A 19,219-nucleotide genomic window follows, 5' to 3' on the forward strand; every position below is an offset into this window, starting at 1 on the left:
GTTCATAATTAAACTATTGATAAACTAAAGAGTTAAAAAATGATCAGGTTTAAACACTCATCACTTCATCTATAAAATATAAGTACATGACAAAACTATAACCCTTTATAATGGCTGCCTTTAAGAGATGTAATAATAATCATTACAAACAGTGTTCTTTATTATTTACTACTGATTTTATAACTTCCGCTGCTTTTAATATAAAATGTTTTTACTCCCACTTTCTCAGAAAATAATCGGAATCAGAAAAAACACTGGAGGAAATTGCATGAGACATGTTTACGTTGTCTCTGCCACAGAAGTTATATTTTTGCCCCGTCCATTTCTGTATTTGTTTTGTTTGTTTGTTAGCATGAACACACAACAACCACTCAACAGATTTACATGACACCTGGTTGAACAATGGGACAGGAGTCAACAAAGAATCCATTAAATTCTGGTGTGGATCCAGGATTTTTTCCCCTACTTTCTTCAAACTCATTCATTGAAATATCCACAGTTAACATTAAACATGCACTAAGGAAAGAATGAAAAGGAGGCGGAGAGCTGCAGGAGCTTGTGTGCTTTATTCGCTACAGATTATAGAGGTAGAGGACCTAAATCATCGGAGGAAAACAACACACGTTCTACTATTGACCAGCCGTCAGTGTAGAGGAGGGAAGACTGAGGCCCGTCTTATGCAACTCTTCAGGAGTGGTTTCATCATGGAGGAGGTCAATGTTAACTGACTCCTTGTTTGTTTCGTTAGTCTTATCATTTCGTTTTTCTCTCCAGAGAACTTCCATTAAAACTAGAACTACTAGAGCCCATTGTTTTTTCTTTTTGAGGACAAACTCGGACAAAGTGTTTTTAATATATTCATTTTTTTTTTTTTTTAATTTACAAAATAAAGGGCCGGGACGTATGTTCGGGTCTCTTGCTTTTCCAAGAAAGTGTCTTAGAGGAGGTCAACAATCTAAAATAGTCTGACATTCATAGTAGGCATGGTATGTATAATCAGAAGTATTTAAATGTTTGTGTCACATCCACAGGCAACGGGGGCAGCAGCATATGAATGATAACAGACTTACAAACACCAGTTACAACACAGTTCAGGTACAGGTCTAAAACTAAAAGATACAAATTGCACTAAGCCTCAGTTGTGACCACTCAGTTTGCCCCGTGGATGCGTCTCCTTGAATTCTTCGTCTTTAAACTGCTTCCACGTAGTTGGCGGGCAGCATGCCGGTCTTGCCGGTGCGCTGCACGGTGCCGTACATCCAGCCCTCGTCAATGGACTGCACGTTGACGATGACATCGCTGTCCTTGAAGGAGACCTCATCGCTGTCGGCTGCAACGTAGTCGTAGATGGCACGCACGGTTTTCTGCAGAGGAGGAAGGTGGATGAGAGTCAGAGTGTTTAAAGGATAGGGTTGGTGATTTTATATATAAATTTGTAAATGTTAACACATTCCATATTCCCACCCTATTCTGTCACTCATATCCCTACATGATCGTGTGTGTGTGTCTGTGTGTGTGTAATGTGAATAAGTGCTACTAACGCCGGTGGTGGAGGGGTGGGAGGGGACGGAGGACACGGTGGTCTGCTGGGTGGCCACTGATGAGGACCTCTGCTGCAGCTCCACAGTCTTAGCTTGCTGGTAGCCTGCAGGAGGAAAAACAGATCAGTCACAGTCTCGTCAGTATTTGATTTTGAATACTCACGACAAAGCAAAGACACACATTATTGTGTAAACTGTTATTTGCATTGATTGGTTACCGATAGAGGAGGCCATGAAGCCGTTGCTGTAGAGGGACATGTGGTGGTCGGCGTCCTGGGACACCTCCGACTTCTCGTCGCCCACGCCGCTCAGAGCGCTGGTGGAGCGGGAGTGTTCCTTGCTGCGCCGCTGAGCTTGCACTGTCAGAACAGGGTCAGACGCTCAGTACAGTCACATGATCCAATGCAGCATTTACATAATTCTAGTCCCAGCTGCTACACATCTGTTGAATTGGACATTTTATTCAGATGGAGGTTATCCTTGTTCTTCCAGCTCTGATTGGGAACGCGTGTAAACATGGGAAACTGGAAGCATTTTCAAAAGCTCCCTGCACTAAACATCTGGATCAGCATCATCAGTGTGTACACACACCACTTTGACTCAGACAAAGATGATTCCACAAATAATTGTCAGATTGTTATGAAAGCTACAGAAAATATATTATTCATACACCATCGTTCCTAATGATTTTAGCAACAACTCAACTGCTCAGTCAATCAGCACTTACACAAAATGTTCCCAATATTCTGGACCATGAAAAGGTCATTTAAAAACTAATAATGAATTCAACAATGTATTCATATCTATTTACATATTATGTAAGAGTATAATGGGCCGTTCCATAATCAGCTATCACATGAAGGTTGAATTGCAGCTTTGCGCAAAAAACGAAACATCTTTTAATCCCTCAAAGAATTTACCATCACATTTGCATATTGCATGAGAATGAACTAAATCACTTATTAATCTGAAACATTCCTTAAATCATTTCTACTTAATTGAGAGTTTCTCCTCTCACCTGTCATCATGTGCAGACTCCTGGACTGGATGTTGTCTTCAGCAGGGTCGTAGTCAAACACAGAGCCGGGGTTCGTGCGCCACACGCGCAGATCTGAAGGTACAGAGTCAGTTACTGCATCAGACAAACAAATACTGACTCAGGAACCAGTCTCACTCTGTGTGGAGACATGTCACCCCAGCCAAAGTAGAAGGAAAGGCTGTGTGCATTTGCAAATACTGTGCAAGACCTATGTTAAGAACGACACAAAGATGCAGAAGCATATAGTCTAGTGCCCAAAGTTTCCTCAGGGCTCAAATCAGCCTATGACAAAACAAAACGTTTATATTTATGTCTGTATATTAAAGGTAAATACAGTTAGTATAAATTACCCAAAAAATGTTCAGTTTATTCCAGTTAATTCCCTTATATTCCCATGGAAAGTTTCCAACTTTGAATATTCCCGGAATTTTGCAACCCTAGTGAATTATAAATATAACACCTAGTCAATATTTCTTTTTTTATGAGTCAAAACCTGTCAATGGGGCGTTTTGGAATTTCCCGTGGCTGTATTTCTAAACTAGAACTAGAATCTGATGACAGAGAGGACTGTGTTACCGGTGATGGTCTCCTGGTCGTGCTCGATGGCGCGTCTCCTCTCCATCTCCACCACGCGCCTCTGGATGCCGCGGTAGTTGATGTCGCTGAACTCCTGAGTGTTCTTCTTCGCGCGTTCCAGCACCGGGTCGGAGGTGGTGGCAGTGAAGCTGCCCTTGCTTTTCTCAAAGTCCTCGTGGTACCTCACCTGAACCACACAAATCACATGTTTACTCTACAACTTGTTTGCACCAGTTTAGCACATTGTACAAATACAAATAATCTCACTGAGGCTTTTTTTTAAACAGTAAAAATCGATATTTGAGACCAGTTTCTAATCCTCAGACAAACATCCAGGAAATCTTACTCCAGAGATATTGCGCTGGGTCTCCCTGACGCGCCTCATCTCAGGTGTGTCCAGAACGAAGGCGGCCTTGCCCTGGACCTGCTTCCGGAAGCTGTCGGAGTACAGCACCTGGTGGAGGACAAAGGACACACAGTGAGTTGAGTGTAATGATTTAAAGCTAAGTTCATCATAAGCAGCCATTGGCATCCACAGCACAAAGAGCTTGGCAGTAAATAGGACACAAACACAGAGCTGCCAGGGCATTACTGGGATGTCAGACAAATGAATTAGGAGGGATGTTTTCATTAAGAGGTGAGAGTAGTAACATAACAAGATTACATCCCAGTCTTCAGTGGGAGGACGACATGGGAACAAGATGAGTAGTTTGAACAACAGGAGAGGTTAGAGGTGATGATGTGCACAGACACACCACAGCTTGCTATTAAAGACATTTAACCCTAGAACACTAACGTCGGGTGTTTTTTACCCGAGCGAGTGTGTTCATGGAATTGTCATTGTGTTGCTGATGTCTGTGTGGCGTGGGTCCTTGGGTAGCTTCAGTCTGCTCTCCGTGACGTCATAGAAGGTTGGCTAGTTACCCTGCTCCCATCCCTTACGTGTTAGGGTGATTTATACCCGACGTTAGTGATAGAGGGGAGAATATTTGTTGAATATAATATAAGTTGTAAATGATGCAGGGAGACTGTGCCTTCATCGGACATGTCCCAGGAACGGCTGGACCGAAGAACAAGTTCCCAGCTCTATTATTTATATTTTTAGGAATATTTCTTTAACGACTCCCTAATTTTTCACAAATTTTAGAGCCTTTTTATAGGGTCCCCCCATGATACCCTTTTTTCCGTTTTATGATATGTTGTTTAGGGGGAAATTAAAGAAGGGTACTTCAAATTGACATGTATTGTTGTACATTAGTATATTTTGATTAGAAGTATTTTTTATCGGGTAAATTATATTGGTTAAAATGTACCCGACATTAGTGATGGTGTTACTAGTGTTCTAGGATTAAGAGAGAGCGCAGTAGGGGAGAATTAATATGATTATTTAGAGCCAGGGGACAAGTTGGTTAGAAAAGGGTTATCTGAACATTTCTGGAGTAGAACATGTTCTTGAAGTGGTTCTGTAAGTACCGAGCTAATGTTTTCTTGGTTCCTTTTGACTCGCTCCATCTCTGGAGTGGACACCACAGGAGTTCCCTTGGCGGAACTGTCTTTATACAACACCTACAGGACAGAAGCACAGTCAGACACTGAACCATACATAGAGGACACACACACACACCTATAGGACTGGTTTCATAGACATACTCTTACAGAGGACATACAGAGAAAAAGAGATTAAATAATCTCAGAGGGGAAAGGCCTTTAACTTGTTAGGTGTCACACTTTTTGCTTTAGGAATATTTTTTAAGAAGAGTCTGTGAAATTGGTCCTATAGAGTGATGCATCCTGGTCACTCCGGTCGAACAGCCAGGATCTGTTGTGGCCACAGACGTTGAGATTAACACACTTTTTACACCTCAGAGATTTAGCTCCTAGGGGAAATTAATTTTGCAACACGCATGGGCTTTAATGTGAAGAAAGCTGGGCTGTGGGTTAGAGAAAAAAGGAGGGTGTCACGCAGCTTGAGGGGGTTGATGGTGGAAGATTTGAAAGAATAAAAGGAGAAAAGGAAAAAAAAGAAGAAATGCACTGATGGAATTAGGGCTGCATTGGGGTCAGAATGGTGATGATGGAAGGGCCGGAGCTCAAGAAAGCGCAGTTGGTTTTGATTGGTTGGAGATGGATGAGCAGGAGGTGATGGGAGCATGAGATGAGGGGAGGTAGCTTATTATTGATGGGCACCACTCTCAACAGTTAAAAGCACACGTTGGTTTGGTTTGGTTCCACTACCGAGCTGATGTGCTTCTGGGTCTGTTTGACCCGCTGCACCTCAGGGAGGTCCGATATAGCTGTGCCTCGACCCAAAGAGTCCTTGTATTTGATCTACCCAGCAGGCAGTTTGGGTTTCATGCAGAGAAAGTGGAGGGAAAAAAAAGAACAAAGATCAGGTCAATCTGAGACAGTTACAGACAGGATGATAGAAGGAGACACAGCACAAACAAAACAAACAAACAAACAAATCACTGCAGACGTAAAACATGGAATTATACACACGCTTTTTTTCCTCCTAAGAAATAAAGAAGCAGGTTATGTTAGAGACATAGTCTATGTGACCCTACACGGCTCATTGGAGTTATAACAGCTCAGACATTTTAAACAGCAGGTGAAGGCTCGGGAGAAATGTTACGACAATATGTTTGAGGGAGGTGGCAGAAAAGGGTGAGGTCACTCTGTGGAGTACCGTGCTAATATTTTGCTGATTGCGTTTGACTCTCTCCATCTCTGGGGTCTCAGATACTGACGTGCCTTGTCCCACTCCTTCCTTGTACTGAAGCTTTGAACGAGAATGAGCAAAACAGACGTCAATTACGGCGGCGACACACTCAAACTCTGATTAGTTTTCTGTTTAGGAGGGAAGGAAAAAAACGATTAAGTCAAAGAAATCCAGGGAACTAATAGAGGAAAACTAAGGATGGGGGGAAAATGGGATTTATGGAACTACAGTTAGGATGGAGGAGGGAATAACTACTAAAAGCACAAAATAGTCAGGTTTGGAAGACATTTAGAGAAGAGGTCAGACGGCGTTTTGTGGGATTGATTATCAGGGGATGAAATAAGGGTCAGTGCAGGTCGGTTTCTACCGAGCTGATATTCTTCTGGGTTTCTCTGACCCGCTTCATCTCAGGGAGATCTGGTATGGCCGTGCCTTGACCAGGGGAATCCTTGTACTGTATCTGCCCAGTGTAAAAGTTAAACAGGTACAGAGTAAGACAGGGACAAACAAAAAGCACACATACTACAGACACGTCCATTCATTCTAAACAACAGTGAACACTTGAATAAATAGAAAAAAAAGTTATTACTCCTATGTTGGTAGATGGTGGTCGGGAATGTTGTGAATGGATAAAGTTGGGAAATATATATATGTGATATTAAAAAGATGATACCTCATTAAGGGTTTAAATGCCATGTATTATCATGAGGCAGAATATTCCTACAGACTCACTGAAAAATATCAAGTCATCAAACCAGAATGGTTAAAAGTTTATGAAACTTAGTTAGGATGGAGGAGGGAACAACTACTAAAACCTCCAAATAGTCAGGTTTGGAAGACATTTAGAGAAGAGGTCAGACGGCGTTTTGTGGGATTGATTATCAGGGGATAAAATAAGGGTCAGTGCAGGTCAGTTTCTACCGAGCTGATATTCTTCTGGGTTTCTCTGACCCGCTTCATCTCAGGGAGATCTGGTATGGCCGTGCCTTGACCAGGGGAATCCTTGTACTGTATCTGCCCAGTGTAAAAGTTAAACAGGTACAGAGTAAGACAGGGACAAACAAAAAGCACACATACTACAGACACGTCCATTCATTCTAAACAACAGTGAACACTTGAATAAATAGAAAAAAAAGTTATTACTCCTATGTTGGTAGATGGTGGTCGGGGATGTTGTGAATGGATAAAGTTGGGAAATATATATATGTGATATTAAAAAGATGATACCTCATTAAGGGTTTAAATGCCATGTATTATCATGAGGCAGAATATTCCTACAGACTCACTGAAAAATATCAAGTCATCAAACCAGAATGGTTAAAAGTTTATGAAACTTAGTTAGGATGGAGGAGGGAACAACTACTAAAACCTCCAAATAGTCAGGTTTGGTAGACATTTAGAGAAGAGGTCAGACGGCGTTTTGTGGGATTGATTATCAGGGGATGAAATAAGGGTCAGTGCAGGTCAGTTTCTACCGAGCTGATATTCTTCTGGGTTTCTCTGACCCGCTTCATCTCAGGGAGATCTGGTATGGCCGTGCCTTGACCAGGGGAATCCTTGTACTGTATCTGCCCAGTGTAAAAGTTAAACAGGTACAGAGTAAGACAGGGACAAACAAAAAGCACACATACTACAGACACGTCCATTCATTCTAAACAACAGTGAACACTTGAATAAATAGAAAAAAAAGTTATTACTCCTATGTTGGTAGATGGTGGTCGGGGATGTTGTGAATGGATAAAGTTGGGAAATATATATATGTGATATTAAAAAGATGATACCTCATTAAGGGTTTAAATGCCATGTATTATCATGAGGCAGAATATTCCTACAGACTCACTGAAAAATATCAAGTCATCAAACCAGAATGGTTAAAAGTTTATGAAACTTAGTTAGGATGGAGGAGGGAACAACTACTAAAACCTCCAAATAGTCAGGTTTGGTAGACATTTAGAGAAGAGGTCAGACGGCGTTTTGTGGGATTGATTATCAGGGGATGAAATAAGGGTCAGTGCAGGTCGGTTTCTACCGAGCTGATATTCTTCTGGGTTTCTCTGACCCGCTTCATCTCAGGGAGATCTGGTATGGCCGTGCCTTGACCAGGGGAATCCTTGTACTGTATCTGCCCAGTGTAAAAGTTAAACAGAGTAAGACAGGGACAAACAAAAAGCACACATACTACAGACATAACTACAGACTAACCCTAACCCATTCATTCTAAACAACAGTGAACACTTGAATATAAATAGAATAGAATAGAAAAAAAAGTTATTACTCCTATATTATGTTGGTAGATGGTGGTCGGGATGTTGTGAATAGATAAAGTTGGGAAATATATATATGTGATATTAAAAAGGTGATAATCCAGTGTATTATCATGAGGCAGAATAATCCTACAGACTCATTGAAAAATATCAAGTCATCAAACCAGAATGGTTAAAAGTTTATGAAACTTAGTTAGGATGGAGGAGGGAGAACACGGTGGCAAAAGGAAAAAAGGAAAAAGTTTGGACAAGTCAGAGGGAATGATTGTAAGGAGATAAAAAGTATTGGTCAATGCAGGTCTGTCTCTACCAAGCTGATATTCTTTTGGGTCTCTCTGACCCGCTGCACCTCGGGGAGATCTGGGATGGCTGTGCCTTGACCGATAGAATCCTTGTACTGAATCTGCCCATTGTACACATTACAAAGGGACAGAGTAAGACACAGACATTGCCTCTTAACACCAACATATAAATAAAGCAGTGTGTCTTCTATGAATCTGTTTTCAAAATAGATGATGATCAAGATGATGAAGTAGGGAATGGGAGATGAAGATGGGCAGGGTCACTCTGTGGAGTACCGTGCTAATGTTGCGCTGGTTGCGTTTAACCCGCTCCATCTCAGGGGTCTCGGGTAAAGCTGTTCCTCCTCCCAGATCCTCTCTGTACTGAATCTTTATGTGCACGAGGAATAAAAGCAACCACCGATGGTTTAACTCTTGCATAATGACGACTTGGTGCTGAATCAAGCTTCAAAACTGAGACATTTTCTTTCACATAAAACAATACAAACATATAAAACAACATTTAAACAAACACCTTTCTGGACATGAACCCAACATGGTACAGTGAACAAAGAATTTAACACCACACAAGCTCTGCACTAACAACTATAGAACAAACTGTCATGGGTTAGTGGCTGGAATTAAAATGAGGCATATTTAAAGGTTAAAGTCCGAAGAAATAAGGGCTGCATATCAGGGGTTTGTTAAAAAAAATGAGGAAGGAAAGTAAAAAAAACAAAGTAATTATAAGTGTAAAAAAAGTATTAGAATATGTTAAGAAAAACGAAATTATGAAGTAGATACCGAGCTGAAATTCTTTGTATTCTCTTTAACACGGAGCATTTCGGGAGTGTCCTTTACAGAAGACACTTTGCCCTTATTGTTTTTAACGTCATTCTGGTATAGAAGCTACAGGGAGAAAAACAAAAGGGCAGTTAAAATGTATCACAATGACACAATGATGTAAAACTACAACATAGAGGACAGAAGAAAAAAATGACTACTGTTTCTAATGAGCAAAACACGTGTAACTCTTCTGCTTTGAGGACAAATACTGACACAAAACACTTAACTGGACTGAATGAATTAAACGTACAAAACACATTCAACTAACAGTACACAGGTTTAAAGTATTGAAGATAATACTTTACAGAGGACATGGAGACATACACAGACACTGGAGGAACCTCTGACGTCAAACTGTAAGACCTCGGCGGTGGAAGACATGGTGCCCCCGGGAGAGTTCATCATTTACAAGTATTACTTACGGTGCTGAAGTTCTTCTGGTTCTCACGAACTCTCAGCATCTCCGGAGTGTCCAGGACGGGCACATAGTGAGACATGGTCTTCTCAGCATCCTCTCTGTACTTTTTCTGTTGGACAGAAATATCATCGGCAAGAATCTCAGTTAAAATAGAGACAGCTGTTTAAAGATTTTTCTGTTAGCGTGGTTTTGAATGTGTTAAAATCCGACTGAATAAAGATGGACGACATTATAGCTCCCCTAAAGTGAAGTCAAGGAATCTTGATCGCCCCCTGGTGGCTGGCTGCAGTATATGTCATGAACCCTGCCTCCTCCACGTTAGTGGAAAGGACATGGTCCAAAAAAAAAACTTTTTCTTAACCTTCACACTAACATTTGTTTTAATTCATTTTTACCAGTAAGTCTTGGTTTAATTAGTCATGATTGACAGCTCGCGAGACAGACTTGCAATTGGTCCAGATATGTATCTACAGGACCTCGACACCTCAGCGCAACACAACAATCACTACTGCAAAGACCCTGGTGTATAATGACACAAATATGTCAGGATTCATATCCAGCATATTTTGGCTTTATTTTTGTACAACGGGAGGAAGTCGAGATGCGTCGTCCATCTTTCTTTCAAGGTCTATGATCCCGATACAGGGGTAAACAATTCGTTTTTTTAATCTTTGAGTGTGGGCATTGGTCCAGTTCAGTAATCTACCTGGCTGACCATGGTCTTCATCTGCTGAGCATGGATGATGTCAGGGGTGTCGATGACGGATGTGAAGCTGGCCCTGTCCATCTCAGCAGTGTGCTTGTACTTAGTCTACAGAACAGTATAAAAGTCAATCAACACCATTTTTTTTACATTAATATAAAAACTACTGACAATGATTCAGACCTGGCTGAGGATGTCAGTTGCATTTCTGGCCCTCATGAAGTCTGGGGTGTCCGTAGCCAAAGCCATCATTCCCTTGCCTTTAATCTCCAGCTCCAGTGACTTCTTGTACTCTCTCTGTTGATGTTGCGGGGGACAGAGCGTTACTTAAAAGCACTGTACTCAGTTAAATCAGACACAACTGGCAGATTAGAATGATGAGGGAGGGCTGCAAAACCATGAGGCCTGGGGAAATGGTAAATAAAGAAAGTCAGAAGAAATTAGGATTTTAAAAGGAAAAGGAACAAATAAAGTGAATGGACAGCAGGATGTGTCTGAAGCTCCAATCAAAACTGAAAAAATTAAATAGCAGTGGTTAAGGAGAGTTTGTTAAAGCACGGTTAGTTATTATCAACAAACCTCTTTTTTTGTGATTTCTATTATTCAAGTTTATATATTAAATATCTTAACTGTTTGTTGAAAACATACATACCAATAATATACCTCAAACCGTTATTTATTATTATAAAAAATGTATACGACATCTAAAAAATTTATTTTGTATACACCTTTTATAGGTGCCTATCGACATAAGTTAAAAGTCAACTAATTGGAAAATAGAAAAAATCATTAGGTATTTTAAAAATAAAATAAGATATGCTGTGAGTATATTTGAGGTTGGTTTGTGAATGATTCACCAGGTGCAAAGTAATGAGTAAAACGTGAGAGTTAGTGATGTCACGAAGCAGGGACAAAGAGTCAAACCCAGCAGTTTTTAGTGGGATGATGAAGCTTAGTTAAGGGGGGAGAGGATTCAGCAGATGATGCACCAATGGCAGAATTGTTGGAAGTCACTTGGCTGGTAGCGTGATGCCACCTGCCTCTCAGGCAGTCATACCTCACTCAGGATATGAGTTGCATTCCTTGCACGCAAACGCTCCGGAGTTTCCTCCAGTGCAATTAGACCTTTACCCTTCACACCCTCTTCTAGATCCCTCCTGTATTCTTTCTACAGGACGGAAGAAGAGCAGAAGTACTGCAGAGAGGGGCAAACAGGCAGGCCAGGCCAAGGCACACGTACAGACAGTACAGGGGTGGCTTTGAGCTGAAAGGGCAAAGTGCCAGAGCTTTGCCCTTTCAGCTCAAAGCCACCAAGTCTCCACTGAGAAAAGAAACTAAGCATTGATAGACTAAGAGTTAAGATCTTTTTTATAAATTTTTGTCTTATTATTTTATAAAGTGGCGACATTGGTGACTTTGGCAAAAAACTTTATAACAGACAAAAATAATCATATTTTGCCAAATGTAACATGGAAATAAAAACACAAAATAACAATTCCAAGTCAGCACTTCACCATAAAAACATTGCAGAGTCATTCAAGTCATAACATGCATACATGCAGACTTTTAACTGAAAGGTTTTTCAAGACAACTGCTACATGAAGGGTGAAAGAAGGAATCCAACATGTCAGTGGATATGATTATAAACGGAAATATTAAACTAATTTCTAAAAAGTCACACAATGGATAGGGACAAGGGAGATGGATGTTTCATTAACTGTTTAGAGTTTTGAAGGGAATCATGCGGAAGAATTAAAACTGAACTGTATGGGTCAACCTACATGAGGGAAGGAAACACTCTTGGTAATAAAGGAAAGTAGTGTATAGAAACAAAAAGAGGGATCATGGCTGTAATGTAGTCTTAGTGTTATTATAAAGGATGGCTGAGGTAAAAAGGGGAAGTCATCAGGTATAAATTATCCTTTAGTTACCTCACTGGCTATTTTGGTGGCATGTCTGACATGTATCATGGCAGGGGTGACCTCCAAGCCTGAGAGGTTCTTGCCCCTCATGTGCTCCTCAAAGTCCTTCCTATAGTCTTTCTATCGGCCGCAGACATGAGACATAGGACAGACAGAGCTCAGGTGAGCACATGCAAGCAGGGCCGGTTGACAATGCAGATACCTCCTCCTGGTTTACACCTTTCTGCATAAAGTGACACAGATGCCTGCATCTGCAGTCTCTGATGTCAGTATTAGTGTGTCTGTGTGTCATTGTAGGAACTCTGATGTTGGGAGTCTGGAGTTTAACACTGGAGTAATGACAATCCAATCAGATGTATTGCAGGTCTATAATTAAAATATCTACAATCTAGGCTACTTAGAAATTTGTTCAGGTGCTGCGAGAAACAATGACTTTACATGTGTCATACTTTAAATGAGAGAAATATTAATTTATTGGAAATTTTGATATTAAGTAAATTGAATATAAATTATATCACATGTATTATTCTGATATATACAGTATTAGAGAACAGCAATGTGCAAGGCATTGGGCAAGGCATTTTACACCTTCTTACAGTTTCTTAAGCACACAATGTTAAAGCCACTATGTAACATCTACTGAGCAACAGCGCCCCCTGCAGCTACACCTGGTGTTTCATTATGTTGGGCTCTGTGTCCAAGCGATTAAGTGGCTTTCATGAACGGCATGAAAAGCATTGTAATTGTATTTCCAAACTTCTGAACCATTCTGTGAGCCTAATATAAACCACAGCTTGACATCCAAAAAGATGTACTTCAAAAGAGGTAGTACAATAAGAGTTAATTGTATTGGAGAGAGGCCTGAAATAGAAAGTAAACTGCATTTGTGGTTACTTGAAGCTCAGACGTGAGAGACTGGGTGTTTACCTGGCTCTGCATGTGCTGGGACTCCTTAGCCGTCACATATGTGGGTGTCTCAAAGTCCAGCATGGGCTTACCCCTCTCCTTCTCATACTTCTCCTTATATTTCACCTGCAGCACAGATGTAATGTCAACAGACAGTTTGAAAGATGTTACACAGGTACATTATTTCATTTAGAAATTAACAGACAATTTGGAAGATGTTTGAGTTGTGTAATCTATCGGCAGCATCAAGTCTGCATACATTTTTGTCAGAGTGAAGAAAGCGAGAGTTGAAACTCACAGCTGTGTTATTGGGGAAGGTGCAGTGTTTATTGGACGCCAGACATGGCACCACTTACGTTGCTCTGAAGTTCAGAAGCCTCCTTGTGATGAAGCTGTTCTGGTGTGTCAGCAATCATATGGTAGTGACCCTTACTCTCCTCAAATTTCTTCTTGTAGCAGTACTATGGGGGAATTCCCATTCAAGTAGGACAGAACAGCTCAGTACAGCAAACAAGAGAACGAGCGTCTGTCTGAAAGTTTACTCACATCTTAGCAATGTCAAAAATATATTCTCACAAAATAATGAGTGGAAAATTTAAAATGGTGGTTAAAAATAGAATTCAATTTATGGAGAAGGTTACATTTTTGGTTAAGTGATAATTAATAAACTAAAGAGGGAAAAAATGTACTTAAGGGAAAAATGAAGCTGAAAATGTGAAATAGCAGAGGTAATCGATGGAGAAAGTATGGGAGGGTCAAAGGTCAAGGGTGAGAGGGGTGGTTAAGGATCACTACCAGATGAGGTCACAGAATAGCGTCGGTGTGGATGATGGAGCTCTAGTGCATGAGATGGTCAATGAGCATGTGAAAGTGTTAATGATGTCGAGGTGAGTTCAGACACATTTCAGTGAACGTGAACAGACTCCCAGCAGATTCCTGAGTGACAGTGTGAGATGGTTAGAGGGCGACGCTGCCTTACGGTGCTGGACAGTTTGCTGGTGCTCAGGTTGTGCTGCATGGACAGAGACTCAGCCATGTCAGTCACAGGCTTGTGGAGCTTCTTCAGGTCGCCCTTGTACTTCACCTGTGGACAATGATCACAACACATGGAAAAATAATGGATGATACTGTAATTCTATGTTGGAAATTTTGTTCAACTTGACCTGTTTGTTAATACTATTATTTGATTTTATCACCTCTTGATCACTTTTTATTCTTTTTATTTCACCTATTGATGTATTTGTCATTAAAGCTTTTGGATACAGTATTTGATTAGTTTCCTTGTTTCTTGGCTCCTAAGTCATTTGTGAACCACTAACCTGTATGAAAGGCTCTATACAAATAAAGATTGATTGATGTATATTTTTACAGTAGATCACTTTCATATATGTATTTGGTGAGATTGTGAATGAAGTGGTTTATCAGTGTGGATATCAATTCTTGCATCCTAAAAAAAGGATATAGTGGTATGGGAGATTCTAGTAATGGATGGATGGAATGATGCAGCTCAGGAGAAAACCTACCTCACTGGCCAGCAGACTGGCATCCTTCAGAGTCTGGTAAATCTTACTGTCCTTCAGGTCATACTGCTGTTTCCTTCCCTTCATCTCCTTTTCAAACTTCTCCTTGTACTTCAACTAATAGGACGGGATATACATGTGTTAATACAGCTGATTGCTTTCAGGGAGACCTAAATCATCGGAAGATTTAAATAACTATACTTATATTGTATAGATTCTCTTTTTGTAAAAGCAGTGCAAACTATTTTTAATATTAACCCTCAACTTCAATTGTATCCCTTGTTATACAAGAAAAATGAAAAACTGCAGTCAAGGTTTGTATCTTGTAAAAAAATTATTCACTTGTCCATGCATCAATCTATTTATAATTATGGTGATAATCAGTCCCAGAGGGCAAGAACATCTCAAAGGGCATGTTCACATCTGCATTTCTGTTCCAGACTTGAGAAGAAAATCGTACATATTGTTTTACTTTATTCCAAGTTTTCAAATTGGTCTTTATGTCTAATCACAAACAACATAAGGCATTAGACAGTGTTGGTACACTGTCATAATGTCTCCTTACATTGTCAGTGCTGAAAACAAACCATCAGCTGTGGAGACGCCCTCAGAGGCTGTTCAGACCTTAAGTCGTGCATCTGTAAGCACTTTATGCATGAGTTCAGCTAAGATGGACTGTAGTTCACACCAGATTAAAATTCATCTCAGTGAGTCTCAACTGACGATGTGTGAATGGATTTTCCAATTTGATTTGATTGCTTTTCAGATGCAGAATTTTTATCACAATTCTGTTCTTTAAGTATTTTAAGTGGATTTTCTTATGTTTAAAACCAACTTTTGATCCGACCACTCAAGATGCATTTTAATGTAGAGTGTGAACTGAGTCTAATATAACATTTTTGTGAGGCACATAGACACAAAACGGACTACATATATAAAGAAGTATATATGAAAGAGATAAGACTATGATTGTGGTTGTTTCAGGGTGGGGGCTGGATTCTTCTTTGGAAAGAAAGATCAACCACTTTTAGAGATAAAGTCAGACAGGGTAAGATCCCTCAATATCATCTTAGAAGAAAAAACATCAAAATCTGGCACAATAATAATTATTCTAAACGTCAAACAAACCACCATTTCAGAAAGACCAATTTCTGAGTTACCCGGGAGAAAATTGGGAAAATTATTAAATGTTAAACTTCAACAAAAATAATTAGTGTACAGTATTGGCACCAGTGGAACTAACGCAACAAAGCAATGCTTGCCTATGCTTAGTAAAGAGCCAGAGTGGGTTAGGTAAACAAAAAGCAGAGGTTGCACATGATGCCAAGCTGCACTAAAAATAAAATTATTTTGGAACATTTTACAAGATAAATCTTTTCATAAAATCTCCTTGAGCTTTGTATCTAAAGGTCAGTGAATCCCCCAGTAAAACCAGAAATTAACCAATCAGTCATTGAAGAGATGATACGAAGGGAGCAGAGCGAGAGAGCAGACACACACACATAGTAGCAGCCCATTAATTACAGGGCATGAACCTCCTTACATCACTAGTCACGGAACTCATTTTCTTAATGTGGCGCATCATGGGTGTATCATAGGAAGCGGCTCCATGGAGGGAGGTCTTGTCCTCCACCTACAAAGCGCAGTGAGATGGATGGATGAGAACATGGAACAAGACATTATGGAAGGAGAGAATGGAGGAGAGAAATGAGGAATAAGGAGAGAAAAGTATATAAAGAGGAAGGAGGAGGACAGATGTAGAGATGGAGATGGGACATGTACAATGACATGAGCAGTTAAACATGTACATCTACTTTCATGGAGTGACAGATTAAGGCATGGATTATAAATGCATGATGGCAGAGGAAGCGTTATGAAAGAGCTGCTAGTTCTATCGTTAGCCCCCTAACATAACTGTCGTTAAGCATCTACCACAACATCGCTAATATGCAAATATTAGCACATGGAAGCTGATCTGACGTTGACACTGAGGCAGCTGGTGTTGAAAGGCTTCCACTGACAGATTCCAGCTGTCATACTGTATATGTGAAAACGACTGTAGTGAACCAGTGGGAAAGCTCTGTGACTGGCCCGTGGCTTCAAGAGACAGATTTGGTTTGATGTACCTGGCTGTTCAACTTGGACACCTCAGTGGCCAGAGCGATGTCTGGGCGGTGGGCCAGGGAACCACCACGGCTTGCCTCCTTACGGGCCTTGTCACGGTAGCCAATCTGATGGAAACAAGGACAGTTTGCTTCACAGATTTTGTCGTTAAAAGGTTTTTGGTGCCATTTTGTCAATAAACATCAGTTGTGGAAGATCAACAGTTTTCTTGATTTTTCTGTTTTGATGGATCATGTAGATGCAACACATTTCTCTGCCATTCCTCTCATTAAATGGTCTCAAAATTGTGGACCAGTGATGGCATTTAATATGCAAATATTAGATCAACACTTAGGAGTAATTAAAATTAAACACATTAAAAGATGTATTCAATGCCAATGTTTGGTATATTTTTTTCTGCAAAACATTGCATATATGGCCAGACAGTTAATTTCCCCCTTTATTCAGGCTATGATGTCTTAAAGCAGTTTTGTGAATTGATCACACAAGTGAAAGTCAAAGGTGACTCTGCATCTGTCTAGTAATGGGACTGAAAACTTGGCCGGTGAAGTCTGAGAATTGCAAAACAGAGATGTGTTTACGCAGTATGTCAGTCTGTTTGACACAAAGAGGGCGTATATATATGGTATTTCTGTCTTTGACTGCATCTACTTGACGTTTACCTCACTGATGAGTTTGGCAGCCTGGGTAGCCTTCCTTATGTCAGGACGGTCAACTACAGATGTGTAGTGGAGGTTGGCTTTGGCGGCCTTCTTATAAGCAATCTGTGGCATTGAGCAGAAGAGCAGACAGAATACAGTTTATTCTATAAACTGATCAGCTCATCAAGGAGACATGAGACTATCCCAACCTATAGATTGTAGCTGTATATTAAATCTATAAAATGTTATTTATGACAACATTGTGGGGATGACTCACACTGCTCTGACTCTTGGCCACGTCGATGGCATGCTTGACTTCGGGTGGAACGATCATGAGGTTATACGCTGACTTGCCCTTATCCTTCTCATACTTTGCTTTATACAGTTTCTGAAAAGAGAGAATTGAAGTGTTAATATGGCAGAACAAAAATAATTCAGGATTATGATGATCTTATTTCTGTGAAACACATGTGAGAAGGTTGTACCCCGCTGACAAGCTTGTTGATCTCCTTGCTGTGGGCTGTGTCACGAGTCTCAGGCAGAGTAGTAAACGAGCCTGACTGCATGTCCTTCTTACTGGCCCTCTTGTATTTGCTCTGAGGAAGGAAATAAAGATCTCAACATGTTTTGTTGTAGCTATAATAACAGGTGCTAAAGTGTCATATTGTAATGGCCAAAGATTTACTCAAAAACAGATCTTTTTTTTTACCTCTGATGCCAGACTTCGCACAGACTTGGCATGCAGGATTTGAGGAGTGTCGCTGACAGGCATGTAATGGCCCTTCGCCTGCTCATACTTCTCTTTGTATTTCACCTGTTAGGCAGAAATTAAAACACTATTAGTTTACAACATTTGAAAACAATATTCTCTGTGCCTTGTAGTAATTACATTTCATTGTATAGTTGCTGATAAAGAAGAGGGAAACTTACACCACTGGACATCTCATTATTTCTCTTGCACAGGACGGCTAACTTGTCGTCAACTATAGGGATCACACAGCCCTTGAGCATCTCTTTGTCATACTTGTACTCAACCTGTGGGTGAAATGATGAGAGAAATTCAGAAAAACCCTGTTGCACGTTGTTTAATTGAAAAAAAATGAAGGACACATAAACAAAAAGCAACAACTCACGTCACTCTGTTGCATGGAGTTCTTGGCATTATTGAGGAAGTCAGGTCTGTCCGTTGTCCAAATCCATTGGTTCTTGGTGGCTTCATACTTTTTCTTGTAGTCCAGCTAGTAATTAACACAATAGTACATATTTTATCATTACTTTCAGAGTTTAACTTTACTCTAATCAACAGAAACAGAACTTTCCAAACACTGTCACTTACATTGCTGCAGTTCTTGTAAGCCTCCCGGGCAGCACGAATCTCATGAGCATCGGGGGCGATGTTGATCTGAGCCTTGCTCCTCTCGTACACCTCTTTATATTTCAGCTGCAAGATGAATGAAAAAACACACCGTCAAACATAAAAAACCTGTTTCATATTTTTGGATGGAACCTTTTGGAGTGGGACTTACATTGCTGGTGATCTCCTTGACCTTCTTCATGTGCGTCTGGTGTGGAGTGTCGAAAGGCAAGGTGTATCCCTTAGCCTTGGTCTTGTTGTACTCCATCCTGTAGATGATCTGAGGAGTAATAATCACAACAAAATAAGATTTGCAATTGAAAAATAAGTGAAGACATATTTCTGGTATAAAAGAAACACCAAAA

At 40.4% G+C, this 19,219-nt stretch overlaps 1 protein-coding gene across 1 annotated transcript in view; it reads right to left on the minus strand.

Annotated features, from left to right (window-relative positions):
• Window positions 1-545: 545 nt before the first annotated feature.
• neb (nebulin) overlaps window positions 546-19,219 on the minus strand; it is a 59,064-nt gene continuing 40,390 nt past the window's right edge. The window contains exons 111-144 of the mRNA XM_053439981.1: window positions 19,027-19,134; window positions 18,837-18,941; window positions 18,634-18,738; window positions 18,431-18,535; window positions 18,210-18,314; window positions 17,986-18,096; window positions 17,778-17,888; window positions 17,522-17,623; window positions 16,862-16,966; window positions 16,279-16,368; window positions 14,739-14,852; window positions 14,195-14,299; window positions 13,572-13,676; window positions 13,237-13,341; window positions 12,319-12,429; window positions 11,445-11,555; window positions 10,571-10,684; window positions 10,391-10,495; window positions 9,689-9,793; window positions 9,225-9,329; window positions 8,718-8,810; window positions 8,450-8,542; window positions 7,905-7,997; window positions 7,351-7,443; window positions 6,797-6,889; window positions 5,843-5,935; window positions 5,392-5,484; window positions 4,630-4,722; window positions 3,503-3,610; window positions 3,157-3,343; window positions 2,560-2,652; window positions 1,760-1,900; window positions 1,542-1,645; window positions 546-1,364 (exon numbers count right to left, since the gene is read on the minus strand). Coding sequence (XP_053295956.1) covers window positions 1,191-1,364; window positions 1,542-1,645; window positions 1,760-1,900; window positions 2,560-2,652; window positions 3,157-3,343; window positions 3,503-3,610; window positions 4,630-4,722; window positions 5,392-5,484; window positions 5,843-5,935; window positions 6,797-6,889; window positions 7,351-7,443; window positions 7,905-7,997; window positions 8,450-8,542; window positions 8,718-8,810; window positions 9,225-9,329; window positions 9,689-9,793; window positions 10,391-10,495; window positions 10,571-10,684; window positions 11,445-11,555; window positions 12,319-12,429; window positions 13,237-13,341; window positions 13,572-13,676; window positions 14,195-14,299; window positions 14,739-14,852; window positions 16,279-16,368; window positions 16,862-16,966; window positions 17,522-17,623; window positions 17,778-17,888; window positions 17,986-18,096; window positions 18,210-18,314; window positions 18,431-18,535; window positions 18,634-18,738; window positions 18,837-18,941; window positions 19,027-19,134 — 3,678 coding nt within the window. The 3' untranslated portion in view covers window positions 546-1,190. The remainder of the gene's footprint in view (window positions 1,365-1,541; window positions 1,646-1,759; window positions 1,901-2,559; window positions 2,653-3,156; window positions 3,344-3,502; window positions 3,611-4,629; window positions 4,723-5,391; window positions 5,485-5,842; window positions 5,936-6,796; window positions 6,890-7,350; window positions 7,444-7,904; window positions 7,998-8,449; window positions 8,543-8,717; window positions 8,811-9,224; window positions 9,330-9,688; window positions 9,794-10,390; window positions 10,496-10,570; window positions 10,685-11,444; window positions 11,556-12,318; window positions 12,430-13,236; window positions 13,342-13,571; window positions 13,677-14,194; window positions 14,300-14,738; window positions 14,853-16,278; window positions 16,369-16,861; window positions 16,967-17,521; window positions 17,624-17,777; window positions 17,889-17,985; window positions 18,097-18,209; window positions 18,315-18,430; window positions 18,536-18,633; window positions 18,739-18,836; window positions 18,942-19,026; window positions 19,135-19,219) is intronic.

The sequence above is a fragment of the Pleuronectes platessa genome, chromosome 14 (assembly GCF_947347685.1).
Source record: "Pleuronectes platessa chromosome 14, fPlePla1.1, whole genome shotgun sequence".
Taxonomy (NCBI): Eukaryota; Metazoa; Chordata; class Actinopteri; order Pleuronectiformes; family Pleuronectidae; genus Pleuronectes; species Pleuronectes platessa.